At 43.6% G+C, this 22,616-nt stretch overlaps 1 protein-coding gene across 19 annotated transcripts in view; it reads right to left on the reverse strand.

The window, feature by feature from the left end:
- LOC100446089 (DNA-binding protein RFX8) overlaps positions 1-22,616 on the reverse strand; it is an 83,304-nt gene that overhangs the window by 30,366 nt on the left and 30,322 nt on the right. For 9 of the 19 annotated variants that reach the window (XM_054547404.2, XM_054547405.2, XM_063713380.1 and 6 more), the window contains exons 4-5: positions 22,441-22,527; positions 956-1,019 (exon numbers count right to left, since the gene is read on the reverse strand). The exons of 3 other annotated variants lie outside the window; for them this stretch is intronic. In XM_054547404.2, the coding sequence (XP_054403379.1) occupies positions 956-1,019; positions 22,441-22,527 (151 nt within the window). The remainder of the gene's footprint in view (positions 1-955; positions 1,020-22,440; positions 22,528-22,616) is intronic. 7 more of the 19 variants (XM_054547411.2, XM_054547409.2, XM_063713379.1 and 4 more) reach the window with 2 other exon arrangements.

The raw sequence follows: 22,616 nt of genomic DNA on the forward strand, positions 1-22,616 counted from the left end.
CTGAGCATGGTGGCTCACTCCTGTAATCCCAGCATTTTGGGAGGCCGAGGGGGGCAGATCGCTTGGGGTCAGGAGTTTAAGACCAGCCTGGCCAGCTTAGTGAAACCCTGTCTCCACGAAAAATAAGAAAATTAGCCAGCGTGGTTGCGGGCGCCTGTAATCCCAACTACTTGGGAGGCTGAGGCAGGAGAATCGCTTGAACCAGCCTGGGCAACAGAACGAGATTCCATCTCAAAACAACAACAACAAAAACAACAACAAAAAGCCTCTAATCCCAACATTACGGTATTTGGAGGTGGGGCCTCTGGGAGGTAATTAGGTCACAAAAGTGGAGCTCTCATGAATGAGATTAGTGCTTGCTCCCTCTCTTTTCACCACGTGAGACACAATGAGGAGTCATCTGCAGCCTGAAAGAGGGCCCTCCCGTAACCTGGCCACGCTGGCACCTGGGACTTCCAGCCTCTGGAACTGTGAGAAATAAATGTTTGTTGTTGAAGCCATCCTGTCAATGGTAATTTGCAGCTCGCACTAAGACAGTATCCAAGTACTATCATATCGTTTTGGCCCACTAAAACAAAATCAACTCATGATGTCATACATTAGTTATTCATAGTTCTGGTGTCCTAATTCAGAGCTGTAACTGTAATAGGGAGACACTTCAGACACATTTATTGCCAACAGCCTATATATCCTTTTTAATTTTAGCTGAAGAAACACAGTTAAGCAGAGAATGTGCAGCCAAACAGTAGGTTCCTTAAGGACAGAGACTATGTCTGTCTTGGCACAGCATGTGGAAAGTGGTGGGCACTGAACATTTATGGTCAGATGGGTGAATGGTTAGGAGCTACCTAGAGTAAGAACATTACACACAGAAAAACAGCTGGATCGAATTAAGCAATCACTGGTATTGCTAGATCTGGGTCTATTATAGTAAATCTATTTGATTAACACTCACTGTTGCTTCTTGTTGGATAATGCCGTTATAATTAGTAGATTTTTCAAAGGCAATGGCATCTCCACTGTGAAGGAACAGAAAACAGAGAAGTAATTTTAGCAAGACACCTGTCTCTGAGCAGAAGCACGAAGTTTCTTTTGCAGCAAGGTTATTTGTTTAGGGGTATAACTTTTATTGAAAAACCCTCTGCTATGTTTCTATCCACAAATGGTAATGATCACAAGCTTGGGGCTTTAAAAAATCCATTTCTGTAACTGGGACAACCACGCATTTATTTTTAAAGGTTTATTCCTTTCAGAAGCAAGAATATGATATCATCATGGGTAGAATTCGCTCCTGTGGGAAAAGAAAAATCATCATGAACGTGAATTCTTATTACTTTTTTATTTTGGTGCATTTTAAATAATCGATACAGAAATGATAACATCCTCTGAGTTGATGGATGTAGAAGAACACCTTTACAGAACAAAGAAACTGGTAATTAATAATAGAGATGTAAATTTCATTTCACCATGCCTCTTGGATTCATATAAGATAATGGAGAAGTTTATACATAATGGAGAACAGACTTGGTCCTAACTATGCAGTACAGTGCATTTTTTCTTTAATCATGGGCATTCGAGAAGCTGTGAGCCCAGTTCACTTGCACCAGGGAATGTCCATTCTCAAGATGCCAGAGGTGGTGGTGTCTCCTCCCACTTCCCCGTCACTCAGCCCCAGAGTTATGGCTGAGCCAAGGGCAGACATGACTTCGGTGGGTCCGTCCACTCCAAGTCAGCACACATCCTCATGCCTGATGGTTTCAGCTCTACCTGAACATAAAAAAGAGAAGAGGAAGCCAGCAGCCTCTTGCTGTGCTTCTGGAAGCCAGGCAATGGTCATCCAGGTAAGGAGGACCTGGGAGGAGGTGGGAGTCAGAGGGGAGGTAGAGGAAAATGGCTTTCCTTCCAAATAGGATGGTTCTACGTCCTCCCCAGCCTCTTGAAAGCCCCAGGGGCTCTCTTCTGAAGGTTTGGGTCAGTCCACTCTCCAAACCAAGTCATAGAAAACTGGGCAGAATGCTTGATACCCATCTGATAAATGTTTCCACATAATGTTTTATTTCAAAACAGGGCACACAGATTCAGGGTCTGGACACAAACCCACTAGAAAGGCACTCTTCATCTTTTAATAAGAGTTGTTATCAAAATAGAAATTTTGCTGTGGACTTTCCAGTGGCTGCAGGACACAGCACCTGTTCAACCTGAAAGGGTATATGGATAAGCCCTGCACATGCACATAGGGTGATGGGCAATGCTAGAGGAGCCAAAGGCAAAGAATTTGGAGTGTCTTAGGAATTCCATTTGTCATGTGTTATGGACTGAGTTGCCTTCTCCTCAAATTCCTATGTTGAAGCCCTAGCCCTCTATGTGACTGTATTTGTAAATAAGATCTTTAAGGAGATAATTAAGGTTAAATGAGGTCATAAGAATAGGGCCTTAATCCAATCCAGGACTGGTGTCCTTATAAGAAGACACCAGAGAACTTGTTCTCTTTCTCTCTCTCTCCATGTGAACAAAGAAAAGAACTTGTGAAGACACGGCGAGAAGGTGGCTGACTGCAAGCCAGGAAGAGAGCCCTCACCAGAAACCAAATTTTGGGGTACCTTGATCTTGGACTTCCAGCCTCCAGAACTGTGAGAAAATAAATTTCTGTTGCTTAAGCCACCCAGTCGGTGGTATTTTGTTATGACAGCCCAAGAGAATGCATCATATCTCAATGATATCTTGGGTAGGTGTGACAATTATGCAGTTTCTTCAGGTAAAATTTATAAACAGCCCATTGCCACAGATTCTGGGACATTATAGCAACAAAAACAAGAAATAATAAATCAAACTTAGAATAAAGACTAGAATGAAATAAGACAGAAGAAAATATCAGAAGTGAAATTTCACTAAATAAAGGGCTAATAGAAAAGAAATTTAATCAGCAAAATATGGTCATCACTCTTTAGAGATGTCTAAAAATTACTTGTGAGACTTTCTTCAACTAAATTGGAGGAAGGGCAATTTCTCCCCAATTCCATGTTGTGTCAGCATGCTACTCCTAATACGTTTTCTTTGGAAAATGAATGCAAGACCACAATATGAATACACTGAGCTCCATCCATCCATCCATTCATCCATCCATCCATCCATCCATCCATCCATCCAACCAACCATCCATCCATCCATCCATCATCAATCCATCTCTCATTCATTCATCAGTGCCTACTGAATGTCAGGCATTGTGCCAGGCCTTGGTGGATATAGCTGTGATCCAGGGAGACAAGGTCTGTTTTCACAGAGGTTATAGCCTATTTGGGAGGAAAAATGTCACACAAGTAATCACTAATCACAAAGATGTTGAGTGAGGGTTATGACAACTGAAGTGTTGGGTGCTAGGAAAACGTACATCGGGGGCCATCCTATTCTCTTGTTAGTCCAACAGTGCACATCTCTGTCAACTGGCAGCTTGATGAGCTCAGGAGAGCTGCATCTGTGATCAGTTAGCCTGATCTGGTTGGTGTTCATCACATCACCATATAAGGATAGCTTACTAAACAATTTTGAATGGTGACATTGATCCTCATGGGGCATTCCTATAGATACTCAGAAACAGATATTTCAAAGCTAGAATGTCTGGTTTCAGATTTAAAGGAATGACAAGGAAAACTCTCAACTTTATCACTCATCCCTCTCCCTCCACCCTGACTCTGGGAGCTTTGGACTAATGAGTAATGCTCATTACGACTGAGTAATGTTCTCAATTATTTTGAGTTCCTAAATGATACTCCCAAGTTTCTGCCTCTGTTCAATGCAGAATATGGGCTTAATTCAACAGCAATCGAAAAGAAGGTGGCATCACCCTCCTCATCTTTATAGGGAAGCCTGAAGGGACCTGCCTGCCATGTAGGGGTCTGTGTATAGCAGGAATCCTCACTGGGAGAGCTATGTTACTTTTTAGCATTTAATTGGGAGACTTTATGCACCAACCTAATGGTGAGAAAGAGAAAATATTTCAACCTCATGGAGAGATGGGGTCATCTATGAAAAAGTCCCCATCTCTACCTGGCCAGACAAAGACATTCGTTTGTTCAAACGAATGGCAAGGCTGTCTCTTTCCACCTCTGGAATGTCCTAATTTAAGAGACTGGCTTACAACACGGGTCAACATGTAGGTTTAATGAGATCATATTTATTTTCTAAAATCACCTAGTTTCTGAGGCTTCTGCAAACAAAGAACCACAAAAATATTCAAGTGACAGGGGGATTAGGAGGCAATAACATTGTTGGGCTACAAGGCAGGTGAGCAGAGTTGCTGGAGACCAGCAAGTGGGGATTCATGAGGGTCTAAGTTCAGGTTACCAGCACCCTGAGAGTCTGGCAGATTCAGAAGAGTGAAAAATGCAGGCATTGCTGGGCTTTCATGTGGCAGGCAAGGCTGGACTAGGCTAGAGAGGGAGGTTGAGGTAGACCAGCACTCCACCAGGGTGCAGTTCCCCATATGGGGCCACCACCCAAGAGCAGGTGCAGGGAGCGTGAGGCCAGAGCAGGCTTGGAGGTGGCTGTTTCAGACAGAAGCCCTGCATGCCCACCGGGACAGCTTTGTGTCTTTGGGCTCACTGCCCCCTGCATCATTTCCAGAGTGTGGCTCTGAGTCAGGCCTTTGGGACATTTATCAGGCTGTGATCAAAAGCACAGTCATTGCTAAAATACAGCGCCAAGGAAACCACACACAACATCCAGAGCTGGCCTTGTTGTGAAGGAAGGGCTTCCAGTCCAAAAGGTGTCTTCTCCACTTGCTCTCCGAGGCCTGTGATGCTTTAGCAATGCCAAATCATCGAGTCAGAGAAAAACAACAGAGCACAAGGCAGATCGTGACACAGCAGTGACTCCCAGGTGAGTCCATCCTCAGGTCATGTGCATTCCTTGGGAGCTGCCCCCCTTAGTGACTGCTCCTCAGGGCCCAGGCCAACCCTGGCCCAAGATGTTAGGATTTAATAACCACTGGAGGGAAGGGCAGGGTCAGCTGGGGATGGAGGGAGAAGAGCCCAGATGGGGAAGACTGGGGAGGGAGAAGGGCTGAGAATTCCTGCAGCACAATGGAACGGGCCTCCTAGTTCAGCTCTGCAGCTAGCTGGCTATATTGCTTTAAGCAAGTCACATGAAGCGCCAGGGCCTCAATTTTGCACCCTGTAAAGGGAAGGATTGGGATTTGGTGACCCCCCCAAGACCTTTTCCAGCTCTCACTGGAACATGGGGACTCAGAGGTCCCCCAGGTCTTACACAACGGTCTGAAGGTTCCTTCTGGGCTTCATGCAGGGACAATGGAGGTGGGCCTGGTTTCTTCTGGGCACCAGCAAATTGTCCACTTTACTCAGTACAGTGAAGTCACAGAAAGTCAGGCATAGAGAGGACTGAGACACAACTATATAGCACATAACTCATCTTGTTTCTTTAATTTTTCCCATAAAGTCTTTCAAATGTAGTGTTAGCTTAATATGCTTTTTGGCATTAACTTTTCTTAGTCTAACTACAATTTGCATTTACATTCTCAGGTTTTGACATCATTTGTCATTAGTCCAGACTTTCATTGACATCATTTTGGCATCATAAATTGCCCTCGCAAATCACCCTAACCAGTGGTGAAACAACTTGAAGCAATAACAAAGGTAAGAGGATAAAAATGTAATAAAACCTAATTCATGTACCATACTTGTTCTGTGTCAGATTTCAGAGCAAAGGCGGTTCATCTTCCAATCATTAAAGGCTCTCATCGTAACTCTTCCTCAAAGCACATGAAGTAATTATTTTGGTTTTGATTAAGAGAAGATATCTTTGACTTGATGAATATTTTTACATATGTTAAAATAGTAAATATATATATATTCACATTGAGATATGTGTCATTATAATTTTGAAAAACTAATATAATTTTGATTATACTAATAATATTAATCATTAAAATACACTCAGCACTTACTCATCCTAAATGTTTTACTTGTTTTACCCTAGTTCTCATGAACACCTGTTCATGAGGAAGGTAGATAAGAATTATCCCCAACTTGCAGATGAAGAAGGAGAAAGAGAATTCACAGAGCTGGAGACCTCGCTCTGACTTCAGAGTAGAATATTACCTATTCTATGATTCTGTCTTTTAAGATGGAATCACGTGTGTGACAAGAAAAAAATGTACACAAGAAGCAAAAAGTAAGATATCAATTTTTTGAAACTGAAAATTAACAAGAACAATCTTTCTTTAAAATCTGGTCTTGTGTGTGTTGGGGTTTAGTTGTTTTCTGCATTGGGGCCATTATTGTTATATTACTTAACTGTATCCTGACCCATTCGATTTTATGAACACCTTAATTGCAAAATGATGACCGAGGGGGAGACCTGTGGAAGTGCGGGAAGTATAAGACATCCACATTCACCTTCTTGAGGCAAAACTCAGCCACTGGGGGTCAAGCTTCACTGGCAGACAGCAAATAACACGTTGCATTGCACGGGCGTCTGTCTGTTGGAGATGGGCAAGTGAGCGATAAAATGATACAGTTCCCGACGTGAGAGGTATTCAGAGCGGTACCTCCTTTTAAAACCTTTCCCAAGCAAGGAAGGGTGCAGTCTAGACTGTTATTCTCCACACATGTGTTTTAATCTGCCAGACAGCAACCAGGTAACACATATTTTTTAGCATTAGCAAGTTCTAACCAGCCTTGAAAACCACAGGGTGGAGAAGGCCAAAAAGTGGGTTGCAACTTGGACACCTTATTAGTACCTGAGAGGGAGGCCCTCTGGGGTTCATCGGAGGCCTTGTGGGGGGCCCTGGCCCCAGGAAGACTCAGCCCCAACTCTCAGCCCCTCCAGGGGCCTTGGCTGCACACACAGAAGGAAAACAGCCTCCCGCTTGGGGCTGGAGAGACCCCTCTGAAAGAACCACTGGTGTCTGACATCACCAGGCTGTGGTACCACCGCCGCCGGCTCCCTGTGAACCCGCTCGCCCTCAGCGCGGTGAAGCCTGGAAGACGAACCTCTCCCTCTTCTGTTCCGCCGTCTGCACAGTCGCTGTGGACCCGCGGCCCTGCATTCCCCAGGCTCAGGCCCACCAGGCAGCCCCCCTGAGCTCATGGCTGGCAAAAGAACAAAGGCGTGGAAGAACAAAGGCACGGCGTGTTGAAGGCACAGTTTTAGAAGCTTTTTAAAGGCCTTTAACAAGCCGAGTTGAAAAAGCTGACGTGGTGAGAGAGGAAAGTGTGTGTGTTTCGGGAGGGATGAGGGCGAGGCTGTTTCCACATATCCCCAAGGGAAACCTGAGCCTCCCAATGGCTGATTGCAGACTTTACATGACATAGAATGGGGATTCATGTTTGGAAAATGACAACAAATTTATCCTTGAAACAAAACCCAGGGATTTTGCCTAAGAGGTGGAGAATAAAGGTTAATTACACAGAGCTGTTTCTCCAGATGTGATATAATACACGCACATATACACACGTACACACACATACACACACACGTTCTCCACTCCCCTGTTCCCCTAGACAATAATAAAGTATTTTATACTTTGGCCTGGATCCTTCCATGAATTTCTGAGTCAGCAATTATTCCCAGGTCCAAACCTCAATCCGGTTGCCAACTAAACGGGATTGGAATCTGGGGAGGCCATTCTGCCCTGATAGGGGAGCAGGAAGGGAGGGGGAATGTGCTGGACTTTGTGAAGTGGTCTTGTTCGTGTGGCACACATTGCACATTTATGGTCATTTTCATTTAAAAAAATAGCCTCAAGCTGTTCATTTGTTTTAAAAATCAAACCTTGGTCTCTCCTTGGTGAGGACAGATGCTGCCTCTGCATTTTTCAGCACGATTCACCACAATCCCCATCCCACCCCAGTGAAAACGAACGCCCCCACCTGCTGCTCAGCCACCTCTCCAGGTGTCCAGTTAAGTGGACCACCAGCGCCCTGGTTCCCAGCTCTGTCACGACCCCCCTGCTGCATCTGTGGGCACCCTCTTCTCCCCTCCCCAGCAGATGGGTGTGGAGGGAGGAGCGGGATATGCAGGTTCAGGGACCTGGGAATCAGAATTCCTAAACTTACGGGGCTTAGGGGGCAATATGGAAGCAATAGAGAGGAGATAAGGGCTTATCTTGAGACTACATTTATTTTAATTAGATTCTATGCTTCTTTGGAGTACTTGGTGGTAGTGAGAGAAGTTGCCCCTTTGCTACAATCCTGGTTCATGGCCAAATCTCTCTAAGACAATGCTCTTATTGGTGTTTCCATTTCTTTCCTTAACACAAGGTCCAGAAAGAAGAGATAAAGATGAATGAGATGCCCTTGAACAGCCTGCGCACAGCTCGGTGACTCTGAGAACTGATTTGGGAGAGCTTGTATGTTCTACTCTAAGATGGTCCTAGCAAGGCGTGCTCTTTTTAACCACCCTCACCCCCAACCAAAATGAAATTCCAGTTCCTCCCTTAGGCAAATATTAGTAGGAGAGTTTTTGCAAATCACTCCACAATTGCTGCACACATAGAGAAATGGCTGCTTCACCCAGGCATAAAACATTGGGGGAAAGACCAATATACTCATCGTAGGTTTGCTAGAGGGCTCGCTTCTGGGTTTTAAAGACAATAGAGATCACATCCGTAAAAGCCTTGTGTGAGAACACACCCTGTGCACACACAGCTGCACACCGTGGGGACTGACCACCTCCAGGTGGGCAGCACTCTGGTCCTCTGTTGGCCGCTGACCTCCCTCTGCTAAGGAGCCCTGCTCTGGTTCTGTTAAAGGCAACGATGCCTGTGTGTCCAGAGGAAAAGCAACTGTGTGCACGGATGGAAATGCCAGGAGAGTGCTTTGAAAGAAAGGAAGGAGTCGCACTCCAACCGTGAGAAGAGAAAATGGGCGTCAGTGGAAGAAACGCTGAGACCTCGGACGCCCCCAAGAAATGGGCAGGAAAGGGCTGTGGGGTACTTCATGGGGCCTGTCATGATGTCATTTCCTGAATTATAGGATTCTGCTTGATTTATCATTTTTAATTGAAATTCTTATGAAGATAATTGTAGATTTACATGCAGTTGTAAGAAATAATTCAGGCTGGGTGCAGTGCCTCACGCCTGTAATCTCAGCACTTTGGGAGGTTGAGGCAGGAGCATCACTTGAGCCCAGCAGTTGCCCAGCCTGGGCAACATAGTAAGACCCATCTCCTACAAAAAAATAAAAATAATTAGACAAGTGCAGTGGCTCCCAACTGTTGCCAGCTACTTGGGAGACTGAGGCAGGAGGATCCCTTGAGGCCGGGAGTTCAAGACCAGTGTGGACAACACAACAAGACCCTGTCTCCACAAAAAAACAAAACAAAAAAATAGCTAGGTATGATGGTGCCTGCCTGTGATCTCAGCTACTTGGGAGGCTGAGGCGGGAGGATCACTTGAGCCTAAGTGGCCAAGGCTGTAGTGAGCCGTGATTATGCCACGTCACCACACTCCAGCCTGGGCGACAGATGTTTCAAAAAAAAGAAAAGAAAAAAAGGAAAAAAGAGAAAGGAAGACAAAAGAAAAGAAAGAAGGAAGGAAGGAAAGAAATAATTCAGAGAGATCTCTTTTACACCCTGCTTAGCTTCCCCCAATGGTTATATTTTGCAAAAACTATGGTATAATATCACAACCCAGATACTGACGTTGATACACTCTGCTGATCTTAAATTTCCCAAGTTTTACTTAAACTCATTTGTGTGTATATTTATCTCTAGACAATTGTATCACCTGTGCAGGTTCATGTATCCACCACCACAAACAACTACATTCATCTCTTGCTTTCCCCACCCCTACGTCATTTCAAAATATTTTATAAATGGACTCATATGCTATATAATTTTTTGGGATTGGAGTTTTTTCCACTCGGCAAAATTCCCTAGAGATTCATTCAAGTTGTGTGTCAATAGTTTGTTCCTCTTTTTTTTTAATTTTTAATTTTTGTGTGTACATAGTAGGTGTATATATTTATGGGGTTCATGAGATATTTTGATATAGGCAATGTGTAATAATCACATAGGGATAAATGGGGTATCCATCACTTCAAGCATTTATCCTTTGTGTTACAAACAATATCATTATACTTTTATTTTTTAATATACAATTAAATTATTATTGACTATCGTCACCTGTTGTGCTAGTGAATATTAGATCTTATTCATTATGTATGTTGTTGCAAATGACAGGATCTCATTCTATTTTATAGCTGAATAGTACTCCACTGTGTATATGTACCAAATTTTCTTTATCCATTCATCAGTTGATGGACACTTAGATTGCTTCCAAGTAATAGTTTATTCCTCTTTATTGTTGAGTAGTGTTCCACACTATGGATGGATCATAGTTTATTTACAGTCACCTATTGAAGGACATCTAGGCTGATTCCGGTTTTGGGCTATTACACATAAACTTGCTATGAATGTTTGTATGCAAGTTTCTGTGTGGCTATAAGTTCTCACGCCTCTGGAATAAATGCCCAAGGTGCAGTTGCTGGTTTGGATGGTAAATTGTATGTTTGGTTTAATGAGAAACTGCCAAACTGTATTTCAGAGTGGCTAGACCATTTTACCTTCCCATTGTGTGAGTGACCTAGCTTCTCTACATCCTTGCTGGCATTGGGTACTGTCACTATTTTTTATTTTAGTCAATCTGGTAGGTGAGTAGTGATATCTCATTGTGGTTTTATGTTTTATTTATTTATTTCTTTTTGAGACGGAGTTTCGCTCTTGTTGCCAGGCTGGAGTGCAATGGCGTAATCTAGGCTCACTGCAACCTCCACCTCCTAGGTTCAAGCGATTCTCTTGGCTCAGCCTCCTCAGTAGCTGGGATTACAGGCACCTGCCACCATGCCCGGCTAATTTTTTGTATTTTTAGTAGAGACAGGGTTTCACCGTGTTGGTCAGGCTGGTCTTGAACTCCTGACCTCAGGTGATCCGCCTGCCTCAGTCTCCCAAAGCGCTGGGATTACAGGTGTGAGCCACCACGCCCCGCCTCTTTGTGGTTTTAATTTGTATTTCCACAGTGACTAATGGACTGAGTGTCCCTTCATGTGCATATTTACAATTGCTTTATCATATGTTTATGTCTTTTGCCCATTTTCTAATTGGATTGTTTGTTTCTCTTACTGTTGAGTTTTGAGCCTTCTTTCTATATTCTAGATACTAGTCCTTGGTCAGTTATGTGGTTTGCAAATGTTTTCCTCCCATTTGTAGCTTGTCTTTCCCTCCTCTTCACATGGGCTTTCTGAGAGCAAAAGTTTTGATTTTGATGTGGTCCAACTTTACATTTTCTTTTTATGGATCATACTTCTGGTGTCTGGTCTGAGAACTTTTTGTGTGCAAGTCCCAATGATTTTGTCCAAGGTTTTTAAAGTTTAATATTATGCTTTAAGTCTACGATCCATTTTGAGTTAATTTTCATATACATTGTGAAGATTAGACTGAGGTTCATTTTTTTTTTTTTTTGCCTGTGGTTTTCTAATTGTTCCAGCACCATTTGTTGAAAGCAGCCCCTTTCATTGAATTAATTTTGTACCCTTGTCAAAAATCAGTGGAACGTATTTGAGTAGATTTTTTTTTTTTTTTTTTTTGAGATGGGGTTTCACTTTTGTCACCCAGGCTGGAGTTCAATGACACAATCTCGGCTTACTGCAACCTCCACCTCCCAGGTTCAAGCGATTCTCCTGTTAGCCTCCCAAAATGCTAGGATTACAGGTGTGAGCCACCACGCACAGCCGAGCGGATCTATTTCTGTATCCTCCACTCAGTTCCGGTGATCTGTGTGTCCATGCCGCCATCAATACCACACCATCCTGATTGCTGTGGCTATACGGTGAGCCTTAATATAAGGGAGAGTGTTTGCCTCCCATTTTATTCCTTTTTCTCAAGTTTGTTTGAGCAATTTGCTTTTCCATATAACTTTTTAGAAGAGGCTTGTCTATGTCTACAAGAAAATCTTGCTGGGATTTAAAAAAACAATCTCATTGGGAGATAATTCATATACCGTACAATTCACCCATTTAGAGTCCAAGTCAATGTTTTTTTAAAGCATATCCACAGGGTTATGCAGCTGTGCAGAAAAGAGATAACACTGCAGGCCTGAGACTGCTCTTGTAGAAAGCTCTGCTGCCAAGTTTGGCCCTTGGCTAGGGTCTGGGAACTTGGCTCTTGGAGTGTTCCCAGTCAACCGCTAACTGATAAGAGTGGCTCCCTGTGCCTAGACTGTACAAACAATATGGTTTATGCTGAACACCTGCTTTCCTTTTAGGAGTCTATAATGTTGGCATGTGCTAGACATAGGGTGCTTATGTGACCAGCTTTCAATAAAAACTCTAGGTGCCGAGTCTCTAATGGGCTTCCCTGGGAAGAAACCTCAAACACATGTTGCTGCATTTCATTGCTGGGGGAGGAGTGAACTTTGTATGATCCCTCATGGGGGAGGGGAGAGCACACAGGAAGCCTCACAAGGGTTCCACCAGACTCTGCCTCTTTTTCCATCATGATCCTGGGTATCTTTACTGTGTCACTGTCATAAATCTTAGCCATGCGTACAATTATATGCTAAGTCCTGTGAGTCCTACTGGATCTCTGCAAGTGGAGGTGGTCTTGGAGATCCCTAGCGCAGTGGTGAGATTTGCTAGAATAACCTGAATTCACTGAAGTACGGCTCAGAGAAAAAGAAAGGGCAGTTTGATTGTTCAGTGTGCACACATTTAGGATGGTTATGTCTTCCTGGGGGATTGATCCTTTCATCATTATATAAGGTCCTTGTTATGGTTTGAATATTTGTCCCCTCTGAAACTCATGTTGAAATTTTTTTTTTTTTTTTGAGACAGAGTCTCGCTCTGTCGCCCAGGCTGGAGTGCAGTGGCACGATCTTGGCTCACTGCAAGCTCTGCCTCCCAGGTTCATGCCATTCTCCTGCCTCAGCCTTCTGAGTAGCTGGGACTACAGGCGCCTGCCACCACGCCCGGCTAATTTTGTTTTTGTACTTTTAGTAGAGACGGGGTTTCACCGGGTTAGCCAGGATGGTCTCGATCTTCTGATGTCATGATCTGCCCACCTCGGCCTCCCAAAGTGCTGGGATTACAGGCATGAGCCACCACGCCCAGCCCCCGTGTTGAAATTTAATCCTCAATGTGGCAGTATTGAGAGGTGAGGTCTTTAAGAGGTAGGTGATTTGATCTTGAGGGCCCTGCCTTTAAGAATTCATGGATTCATGGATTAATGGGTTATCATGGGAATGAGACTGTTGGCTTTGTAAAAGAGGAAGAGACCTGAGCCAGCACACTCAGCCCCCTTGCCATGTGATGTCCTGGGCCTCCTCGGGACTCTGCAGAGGGTCCCTGTCAGCAAGAAGGCCCTCACCGGATGTGGCCCCTTGAACTTAGACTTCTCAGCCTTCATAACTGTTAGAAATAAATTCATTTTCCTTATAAATTACCTAGTTTCAGGTAACCTGTTATAAGCAACAGAAAATGGACTAAGTCAGTCCCTTTTTGTCCCTAGTAATTTTCTTTGCTCTGAAGTCTGCTTTATTAGATATGAACATAGCCACTCCTGCTATCTGTGGATTAATGTTTGCAAGTTACATCTTTTCCATCCATTTACTTTCAACCTGCCTATGTCACTGAATTTGAAGTGAGTTTCTTGGCAACAGTATATTCTTGAGTCATTTTTTTCTTTTTAAATTCACTCTGCCAGTCTTGTCTTTTGGCTGATTATATAAGATAATTTACATTTAAGGTAATTCTTGGTATGTTAGCACTTAAGTCTGCCATTTTATTACTTGTTTTCTATTTGTTTCCTTTGGTTCTTATTCTTCTATTTCTCTTTTCTTGCCTTTCTGAGGACTAAACAGCATTGAGGACTCTATCTTGATTTCATTGTAGGATTTTTGAGTACATCTCTTGGTATAGTTCTCATAGTGGTCACATGAGTATTACAATAGACACGTGTGACTTACCACAGTCTGTTGTTGGTGATGTTTCACCACTTTGAGTGAGGTATGGAAATCTTTTTTCCATTTAGGCCTCTTTATCTTCCCCACTTTTAAATATCATTGTCTCAAGTACCAGATGGAGGCCTGATTTTTGTTTCATCAAACATGATTCATAGAACTTGTGACGCAAAGGACAGTGTATTGTATGTATCCCATATTTCTGCTCTTCCCATTGTTTTTTCTCTTCTGACACTCCAACATTCCTTCTATTACCATTTCCTTTCTCTTTGAAAAACTTTCTTTAGCTGATCTCTAAGGGTGAGTCAGCTAGTGGCAAATTCTTTTGGTTTTTCTTTGCCTGGGAATATTTTTATTTCCCTTTCATTCCTGAAAATAAATTTGCTGGATGTAGAAATTGTGGTTGACAGTTCTTATCTCAGCCTTTGAAACCTTTTGTGCCACTTCCTTCTGGCTTTCTTGGTGGTTTCAATGATAAATGTGTTGTCATTCAAATCACTGTTATAGGTAATGTGTTATTTTTCTGCCTGCTTCCAGGGTTTTTTTTTCCTTTGTTTTTTGTTTTCAAAAGCTTAATTTTCAGAGCCTTTGTGGTGTTCTTTCAGCCTGCTTGGTTTATCTGGTGCCTCTGGGCCTCCCACTGGTTCCTGCTGGTGCTATCTGAGGAGGGAGAAGGGTTTCCCCGGGCTAGACCTTGGGACTTCTCTCCATGAGGGAGGTACTCCTCCTACTGATGCTCCTGGCGACCTCTAGGGAGCGGAAGAGAGTCAGTCAGGCTGCAGAACAAAGAGGCTTCCTGGACAAAGAGGCTTGTTGAAGCTGGGTCTCTCTAGGCAGATCGGCTCACACCCTCAGTATCTCTTGGTAGAAAAGGAGTGTCTCAGACCCAGGAAGGAAGGAGAGTATTTTCTCTATTAACCACCCCCAAAATTATTTTGCCTGATATTATTAGAGCAACTCAAGGAAGGAAGAATGGATCTACCTGGGTTGCCTTCTCTTCCTACTTCAGGCTTGGAAAACATTGAGTCTGGGTTTCAGGGTGCAGGGCGGGGGATGCAAGATGCTCTGCTGCAGTGCTGATTGTACAGTCCTGGGTCCCAAACCAGCTCACTCTCTTATCACCACCTTTCGGAGTTTTCCTTTGGTTGCCTCTTGCATTATTTCCAGGGTTTACAGTTGTGCTTAGTGTGGAGGGGCATGAAGAAAGAGGTTCATCTTGTCCCAACCAGAAGTCTCCACTATCGTATTTTGACTGATTATATTTTGAAGTATTAGGCACAATCATATAATTAAGCATTCCTCTCACTAGTAATATTGGTTCCTAATGTATGTATGGTTTGTTTTCAAAAAGCATCTGTGGTAGCTTGTATTACAAATCATGTACAGGGAACAAGGTGGTGTAGATTCACCTTCCTTTCCTGCCTCTAATACAACTAAATATTTGGAAATTATTCTACTGACAAGGATAGAAGAGCTCGGAAAGCTGGAAAGAAAAAGGTAGACTGGGTAGAGATGACAGGAGTACAGAAATGACAATGTGGTGGGTTCCCTGGGTTTTCTTTTTGTCTTCCACACACCCCTGGACTGAGCACTGGAGAAATGTGCAACACAGTCTGTCATGTCAATAGGCGTAGGCATAAAATCCCAAGAAAAGCCTGCACTTTGGCCAAAGGACTAGGAAAGGGAAGGGAAGTCCAGTGGAGACCTAGTAGGGGGCTGCAACCCTCTTTCCACAACCAGGGCATGGACTGGTGACCCATCTGCCCACAGTAGCAGCTTCAGAGTTCTGGTAGACTGACCTCCATGCTCCATACACCCACACCCAGAGCACTGGCAGGCAGGCAGGATCAGGATCAGCCTGCCTGCCAGTGCTCTGGGTATGTGTATGTAGGGTCCCTACTGTCCACCTGCATGCATAGTAGTGAAGCCGTGGGTCAATTCAATGCCCATTCCACATGTGGAGCACTGAAATGGCAGGTCATGCTCCCCACATGACAACATTGGCAGAGCCTGATGCCTCCCTCCTTACACCAAAGGGCATAAGGAGACCCAGGCCCAGCCACTCTGGCTCTCCCCACTCTCCACAGAAAGTGGTCCATGGAAGTGGGTTGAGCCCCTGCAGGTGGCACCAGTAGGGATTAATCAGAAGTCTCAGCAGTGCCAGAAGAATGAAGCAGACAAGAATATCATGCAAAGGCTCAGGAAAATGAGCTGGCATTGGACCCACAGCCCATAAAATTAGGCCAGAACCTACACACCAAACCTAAACAGGGCGACTGCCTTCTGTCTAAAACAGAAGATTTAAATAGGATCAAGAGTCTCCTAACATAACCAAAATTCCCAGAATACAATGGAAACTCACCCATAATCCCAAAGACCAGGTAAGTCACCATTTGAATGAGAAAAGACAATCAACTGATACCAAGACTGAGGTGAGTCAGATGTTTAATTATCTGACAAGGATTTTCAAGCAGTCATTATAAAAATGCTCCAACAAATAATTGTGAATTCTCTTGAAACAAATGAAAAAATTGAAAACCTCAGCAAAGTCATATAAGTCATACAAAAGAATCAAGTGGAAATTATGCAACTGAAAAATACAATAACTAGAGTAAAAATACTATATGAATAACATGAAAAAATCATGCAGACATGATAAAATAAATACATCAAAGTACAGATCAATATGCTTAGGAGCCCAACTGAATGTTTACTGTGTGCCAGATGCTGCACTAAGCATTTTCCCTGTATTAATTAATGTAATCTCACAACAGTCCCATGAAGTAGATACTGTTATCCTTAATTAATGGATGAGGAAACTGAGACACAGAGAGATTGAATGACCTGCCTAAGATCACACAGCTTACTAGCAGTAGAGCCAGGCAGTCTGTTCCAGTCTCTGCTCTTATCCACATGTAGTATTGCATAGTGTGCTGCTGCCTCTTGGGAGAATTAAAATTATTTAAGTCATTCATCTCAATGGGCTGTTTCTTCCAGGGCTGCCACAAAAGCCTCTCCCTAGTCTCTCTAACCTCTACCTCACCTCTGTGTTCAGGTTCCTCTCCTCCCACCCTCCTGCTCACCCATTGAAGTCCACGCTCAGACTTTCTTGCTCCTTGAACTAATCTCTGCCTCAGGCCTTTTGCACAGCCCTTTCCTCTGCCTGGAACGCTTGTTCTAGATCTTCACTTAGCTTCTTGACTGGCACTCTGTTCAAATGGTGTTGTCTCAGGGAGGCCTCTCCATGACTCCATTGTATTGTCTTCAGGTCACATCTCGAGATTATTCCTTTTTTTTCTGAGACAGGGTCTTGCTCTGTAGCCCAGGCTGGAGTTCAGTGGCATGATCATAGCTCACTGCAGCCTTGACCTCCTGGGCTCAGGTTACTCTCCCACCTCAGCTTCCTGAATAGCTGGGACCACAAGTGCACCACCATGCCCAGCTAATATTTATATATAAATATATATTAAATATAAAATATTTAATTTTGTATTTTTTGAAGAGATGGGGGTCTTGCTTTATTGCCCAGGCTGGTCTCAAACTCCTGAACTCAAACAATCTGCCCATGTCGGCCTCCCAAAGCGCTGGGATTACAGGCAGGAGCCACTATGCCTGGTCTATTGTCCTTTTTTATTCTTTTTTCCTAACTAAGCTAACAAAAGGAGAGACTTTGTTTATCTTCTTCACTGTTATATCACCGGTAGCTAGAACAGGCCTGACTTATTGTAGGAACTCAAATGAATGAACAAATAAGTAAATGGCAGATGAGTTATAGAGTTTTCATTACCTGAAAACCAGAGAGATAAACTTATTTATTTTGAGACCTAATTTTTATGAGGAATTTGTCACACAGGTCCTTATATAATAAAATAGACACTTTTCATCAGTACAGCTCATTAACAACAGCGTACCATTTCTTATACTTCTGCTTTCTAAAATACACTTTTAGTATGTCCTGAATGTGGCATTGGTAGTGAAGTTATCCTTAAATCTTAACGCTTTAAAAAAAAAATCTTTTAGTTGGCCAAGACTTTAAAGTTGATCTATTATTTTTGTTTGTTTTTGTTTTTTGTTATTCTTTTTGAGACGGTGTCTCACTCTGTCGCCCAGGCTGGAGTGCAGTGGCGCGATCTCGGCTCATTGCAGCCTCCACCTCCTGTGTTCAAGCAATTCTCCTGTCTCAGTGTCCCAAGTAGCTGGGACTACAGGCACACGCCACCACACCTGGCTAATTTTTATATTTGTGGTAGAGATGGGGCTTCAGTATGTTGGCCAGGCTGGTCTCAATCTCTTAACCTCGTGATCCACTCGCCTTGTCCTCCCAAAATGCTGGGATTACAGGCGTGGGCCACCGCTCTCTGCCAAGTTGATCAATTATTAAGTATATGCTGAGCATAGAGTACATGAATAACACCTGTTGCTGGGCTTATCTCATGACCAGCCGATGTCACTCTTGCCTTTATCTTTGTCCTCTAGCAGTCCTCCTCTTCCTCACCGATGATAAAGCCTATTTTGATTCCCCCACAAAGGCCACTCCTAGCCCCTCTCTCTGTGACATCGGAAACAAACAGAGTCCCCGGGATACTAATGGTCTCTCCCCTCTGAGTGCCGACTGCCTGCCTAGTTACTTGTTTTCCTGGAGCATGCAGGGCTCTCCAAATTGCCTGTTAGTTAACTGACTGCTAGGTGCCAGGGGGTGGGGGTGGGGGGGGGCACAAAATGGAATGCAGGATCTACACCCAGCCTTTCAGGAGCCTACAGATCAGCAAGTGAGAGGACACATTCGCACTAGGGATGTTCTAACAGTCACTAAAATAAATCTGTCATTATAGCTATTCCTTTTCCTAGCTCCTCTATTTTTGCCAATGTAACTTTTCCATCCCTGTGACTAAGAGATGAATAAGAGATGTAAGAGGAAGAGCTGGTTTGGCACAGAACACAGTGACTTTATTTGAGGTTGAGTTTTAGGTTTAGGTGGGACAGGCTTGACTGAATCATCTCTGCTCCCTTCTACTACACTGACTCGACCAACTGCCAGATCCTGAAGACCCTGCCTCTAAGAGGTCTCTCAGACCTGCCTCCTGTCTGATTCCAGTGTAAATCTGAACAACGGCAGCAGCCCTTGGGCCATCTCCAGGCTCGTCACCCTCTCCTTTCCCAACTCTTCTTCTTAAACCCCAATGCTGAATTTTCAGTTCTCCAATAGCTATTTCAGTGCCCACTCTGGGAATATGTCCTTGTTCCCGCAGCTGTAACAAAATACCTTAGACTGGGTACTTTATAAACAAAAGAAATTTATCTCTCACGGTTCTGGAGGCTGGGAAGTCCAAGATCACGGTGCAGGCAGATTTGGTGTCTGGTAAAAGCTTGCTCTTTGCTTCTTCTTCTTCTTCTTTTTTAACATACTAATTGTATACATTTATGGGGTACATGTGATATTGTGATACATGCATCAGGGTGTTTAGCATATCTATTACCTTAAACACTTATTATTTCTTTGTGTTGGGACATTTCAAATCTTCTAGATATTTTGAAATACATAATATATAGTCACCCTACTAGGCTATCAAATACTAGAACTTATTCCTTCTATCTAACTGTATGTTGATATCCATTAATCATTAACCCACCTTTCATTCCTCCCTATTCTCTCCAGCCTCTGGTAACCACTATTCTACTCTTTGCCTCCACAAGATAAACTTATTTTAGCTCTCTCCTATGAGTGAGAACATGCAATATTTGTCTTTCTGTGTCTGGCTTATTTAACTTAACATAACAAACTCCAGTTCTTGCTCTCTGCTTCTAAGATAGTACCTTGTTGCTACATCCTCATGTGGCAGAAGGCAGAAGGATGACAGAGATGAACACTGTGTCCTCACATGGCAGAAGAGACGAAAGGGCCAGCTAGCTCTCTGAAGCCTCTTTTACAAGGTTATTAATCCCATTCATGAGGGTGGAGCCTTCATGGCCTAATCATCTTGGAAAGGCCCCACCTCTTAATATTGTTGCATTGGGGATCAGGTTCAATGTGAATTTTGGAAGGACACAAACATTCAAACCACGGCAGGACAGAAACAAACAAAGCACCATGGTTTCTGCCCTTGTGGATATTCCCTTCTATTTCTCAAAGGAAGCCTCCAAAGGACTTGTGGACACCCCCCACCGCCCAGCCTGGTAATCTAGGCCCCCTGAACTTTCCCTCCAGATTCATCTTCTCCTACTAGAGCTCCATGCATGCCTGTACAGGACGAAGCCCATGCCTTCATGTACCTTTATCTTTGCTCCCCTAAGCCTGGATGTCCTCTGCACTCCTGCCCCCTTCTCCGACACCACCTGTCAAAATTCTAATCTGTTCTTCATTGCTTCGCTCAAAGCCCAACGCCCTTGTAGGCCCTTCATGGTCACCTACTTAAAATGTGTGTTCCACATCTTTGAGTTCTTATGGTACCTTTTGTACCTTTCTGACACTCGTCATGTTATATTTGAGGATCAAAGTAAATGGACATCTTAGCCTCCCTCTTAAGCTATCAGAGAAAAGGGTCCTTGTCTTACCCATACTGGAGGCTCCTCATCTCTCTACCACAGCAGCTGCCTCATACATAGGATGCTTTATACCAAAGGTAACCATATAATTCGTTTTAATTTATTGTTCAAACTAGAACACCTTTGAGAGTGAAAGGAGCACAATTAATAATTATGCAGGGCTCCAAGTGAAATTGATATTGTCCTTGGCTACTTGGATATATGATCATCTTTTTATGCCAAAGAAGGCTCAAATAGCAGGAATGCTGGTTGTATGGATGGACAGTGATCAGCATGAAGAAGTGGAAGAAGGAGCTTTCCTGTAGCTGGCATTGTTGGGGATGGTCCCATGGGGCAGATGGTCTCTGAGGTATGTCCAGAAGGTACGGATGGGATTCAGGAAGGTCCCATTAGATAGAGACAAGAAGAAATGGCACTATGGAAGGTTGGATGGTGGGAGCAAAGGTGTACTGCATTTGATATGTTCAGGGAAAAGTGAGTGTGGCTTAAATTATGGTTGATATTGGGGAGAAATAGGCAACACGGTTGGAAAGTGGAGTCAGAAGGAACTTGGCTAACACCAGCCTAGGGTTGGTCTTTATCCAGGAGGTAAGAACAAGCACTCACGTGCTTCTGAGCAGGAAAGAGACAAAGCAAATGTAGAATTTTAGGAAGATTCATCTGGTAGCTGTGTTTAGAGCAGGGAGAGGCTGAGGAGGGGGAGGCCATATGGGATCACTGGAAATAATTTCAGTGTAAGATGACAAAGGATTAAAGGAGATATTGGTTACCAAAAAGAGTGAGTTCAGGAGAACTTAAAGAGAAAAGTTAACAAGGCTTTGTGACCCACAGGGGTCAGGGGTGGCTTTGGGATGACACTTTGTATAGGTTCTATCTGTTGGTATCAAGATTGAACTAAGAAAATCAAGGGGCAGAGACAATTTGGAGGAAGAGGCTAAATTTAGATTTCCATATGTTGAGGGTGAGGTACCAGTGGGTCATCTAAATGGAAATGTCCAGTAGAGAGCCAGGGAGGAATGCCTAGGATGTGGGCAAGGTCAGGACCAGTGAGGATTCAGGAGTCATCCACCTGCAGGAGGCCACAGGTGAAAGATAAAAAAGAATGAGATGTCTGGGGCCAAACAGTAGGAAGAGTAATGGCGATTATCAAGACGAGATCTCGGGGAAAGCCTAAGCTTATTGGAGAACAGAAAGAGCAGGAGACTGAGGATTCAGAGCTGGGGTGGGGGGTGTTGGATGACACAGTCCTGAGGGCTAAAGGAAGCTTTGAGAGAGGTGCCCAATTGTGTCCAATTTTGCAGAAAGGTTGAGAAGGATAGACTCGGCGAAAAATGGCTTTGGCAACTGGATGACAGTCAAAATGAGAAATGTCTTAAGGAAATGAAGCAGAAATGCATTTCTCTGGCCAATGACATTGCCAGAGGCTGACAAAGGGGCATTGGTTAAATGTTGATGTGATATGTGTGTTTCCTTAAGGAGGACTTAAAGAGAGAACAACCAAAAATTCAGTTAGATACAACTAAAATATGAATGGTTCTTTTATTTATTAATTTATTATTATTATTACTATTTTGAGACAGGGTCTCACTCTGTCACCCAGGCTGGAATGCAGTGATGCAATCACGGCTCACTGCAGCCTGGACCTTGTCAGGCTCAGGTGATCCTCCCACCTCAGCCTCTCGAGTAGCAGAGACTACCGGTGCACAACACCATGCCTGGCTAACTTTTGTATTTTTTAGTAGAGATGGAGTTTTGCCATGTTGCCCAGACTAGTCTTGAACTACTGAACTCAACTCAAGCGATTCTTCCACCCCAGCCTCCCAAAGTGCTGGGATTACAGGCGTGAGCCACCACACTTGGCCTGAATGGTTCTAACATTCACCAGGCTTGTGACCCAAGACCAAAGTACCAAAATGATAGTTACTAACCTGTGATACCTTTTTTCACCTATCAGGTAGCAATACTGGGCATAGAAGAAAGAGCTTTTCTTGATACAGATTCCATCATAATGATACCTGGAAAAATAAAGGCTGTCTTTAAACTTTTGTCTAACTACTGACATGCTTTATGGAAGGCAGAGAATAGGTGAGCTAATGAAGACTTG

The sequence above is a fragment of the Pongo abelii genome, chromosome 12 (genome assembly GCF_028885655.2).
Source record: "Pongo abelii isolate AG06213 chromosome 12, NHGRI_mPonAbe1-v2.0_pri, whole genome shotgun sequence".
Lineage (NCBI taxonomy): Eukaryota > Metazoa > Chordata > Mammalia > Primates > Hominidae > Pongo > Pongo abelii.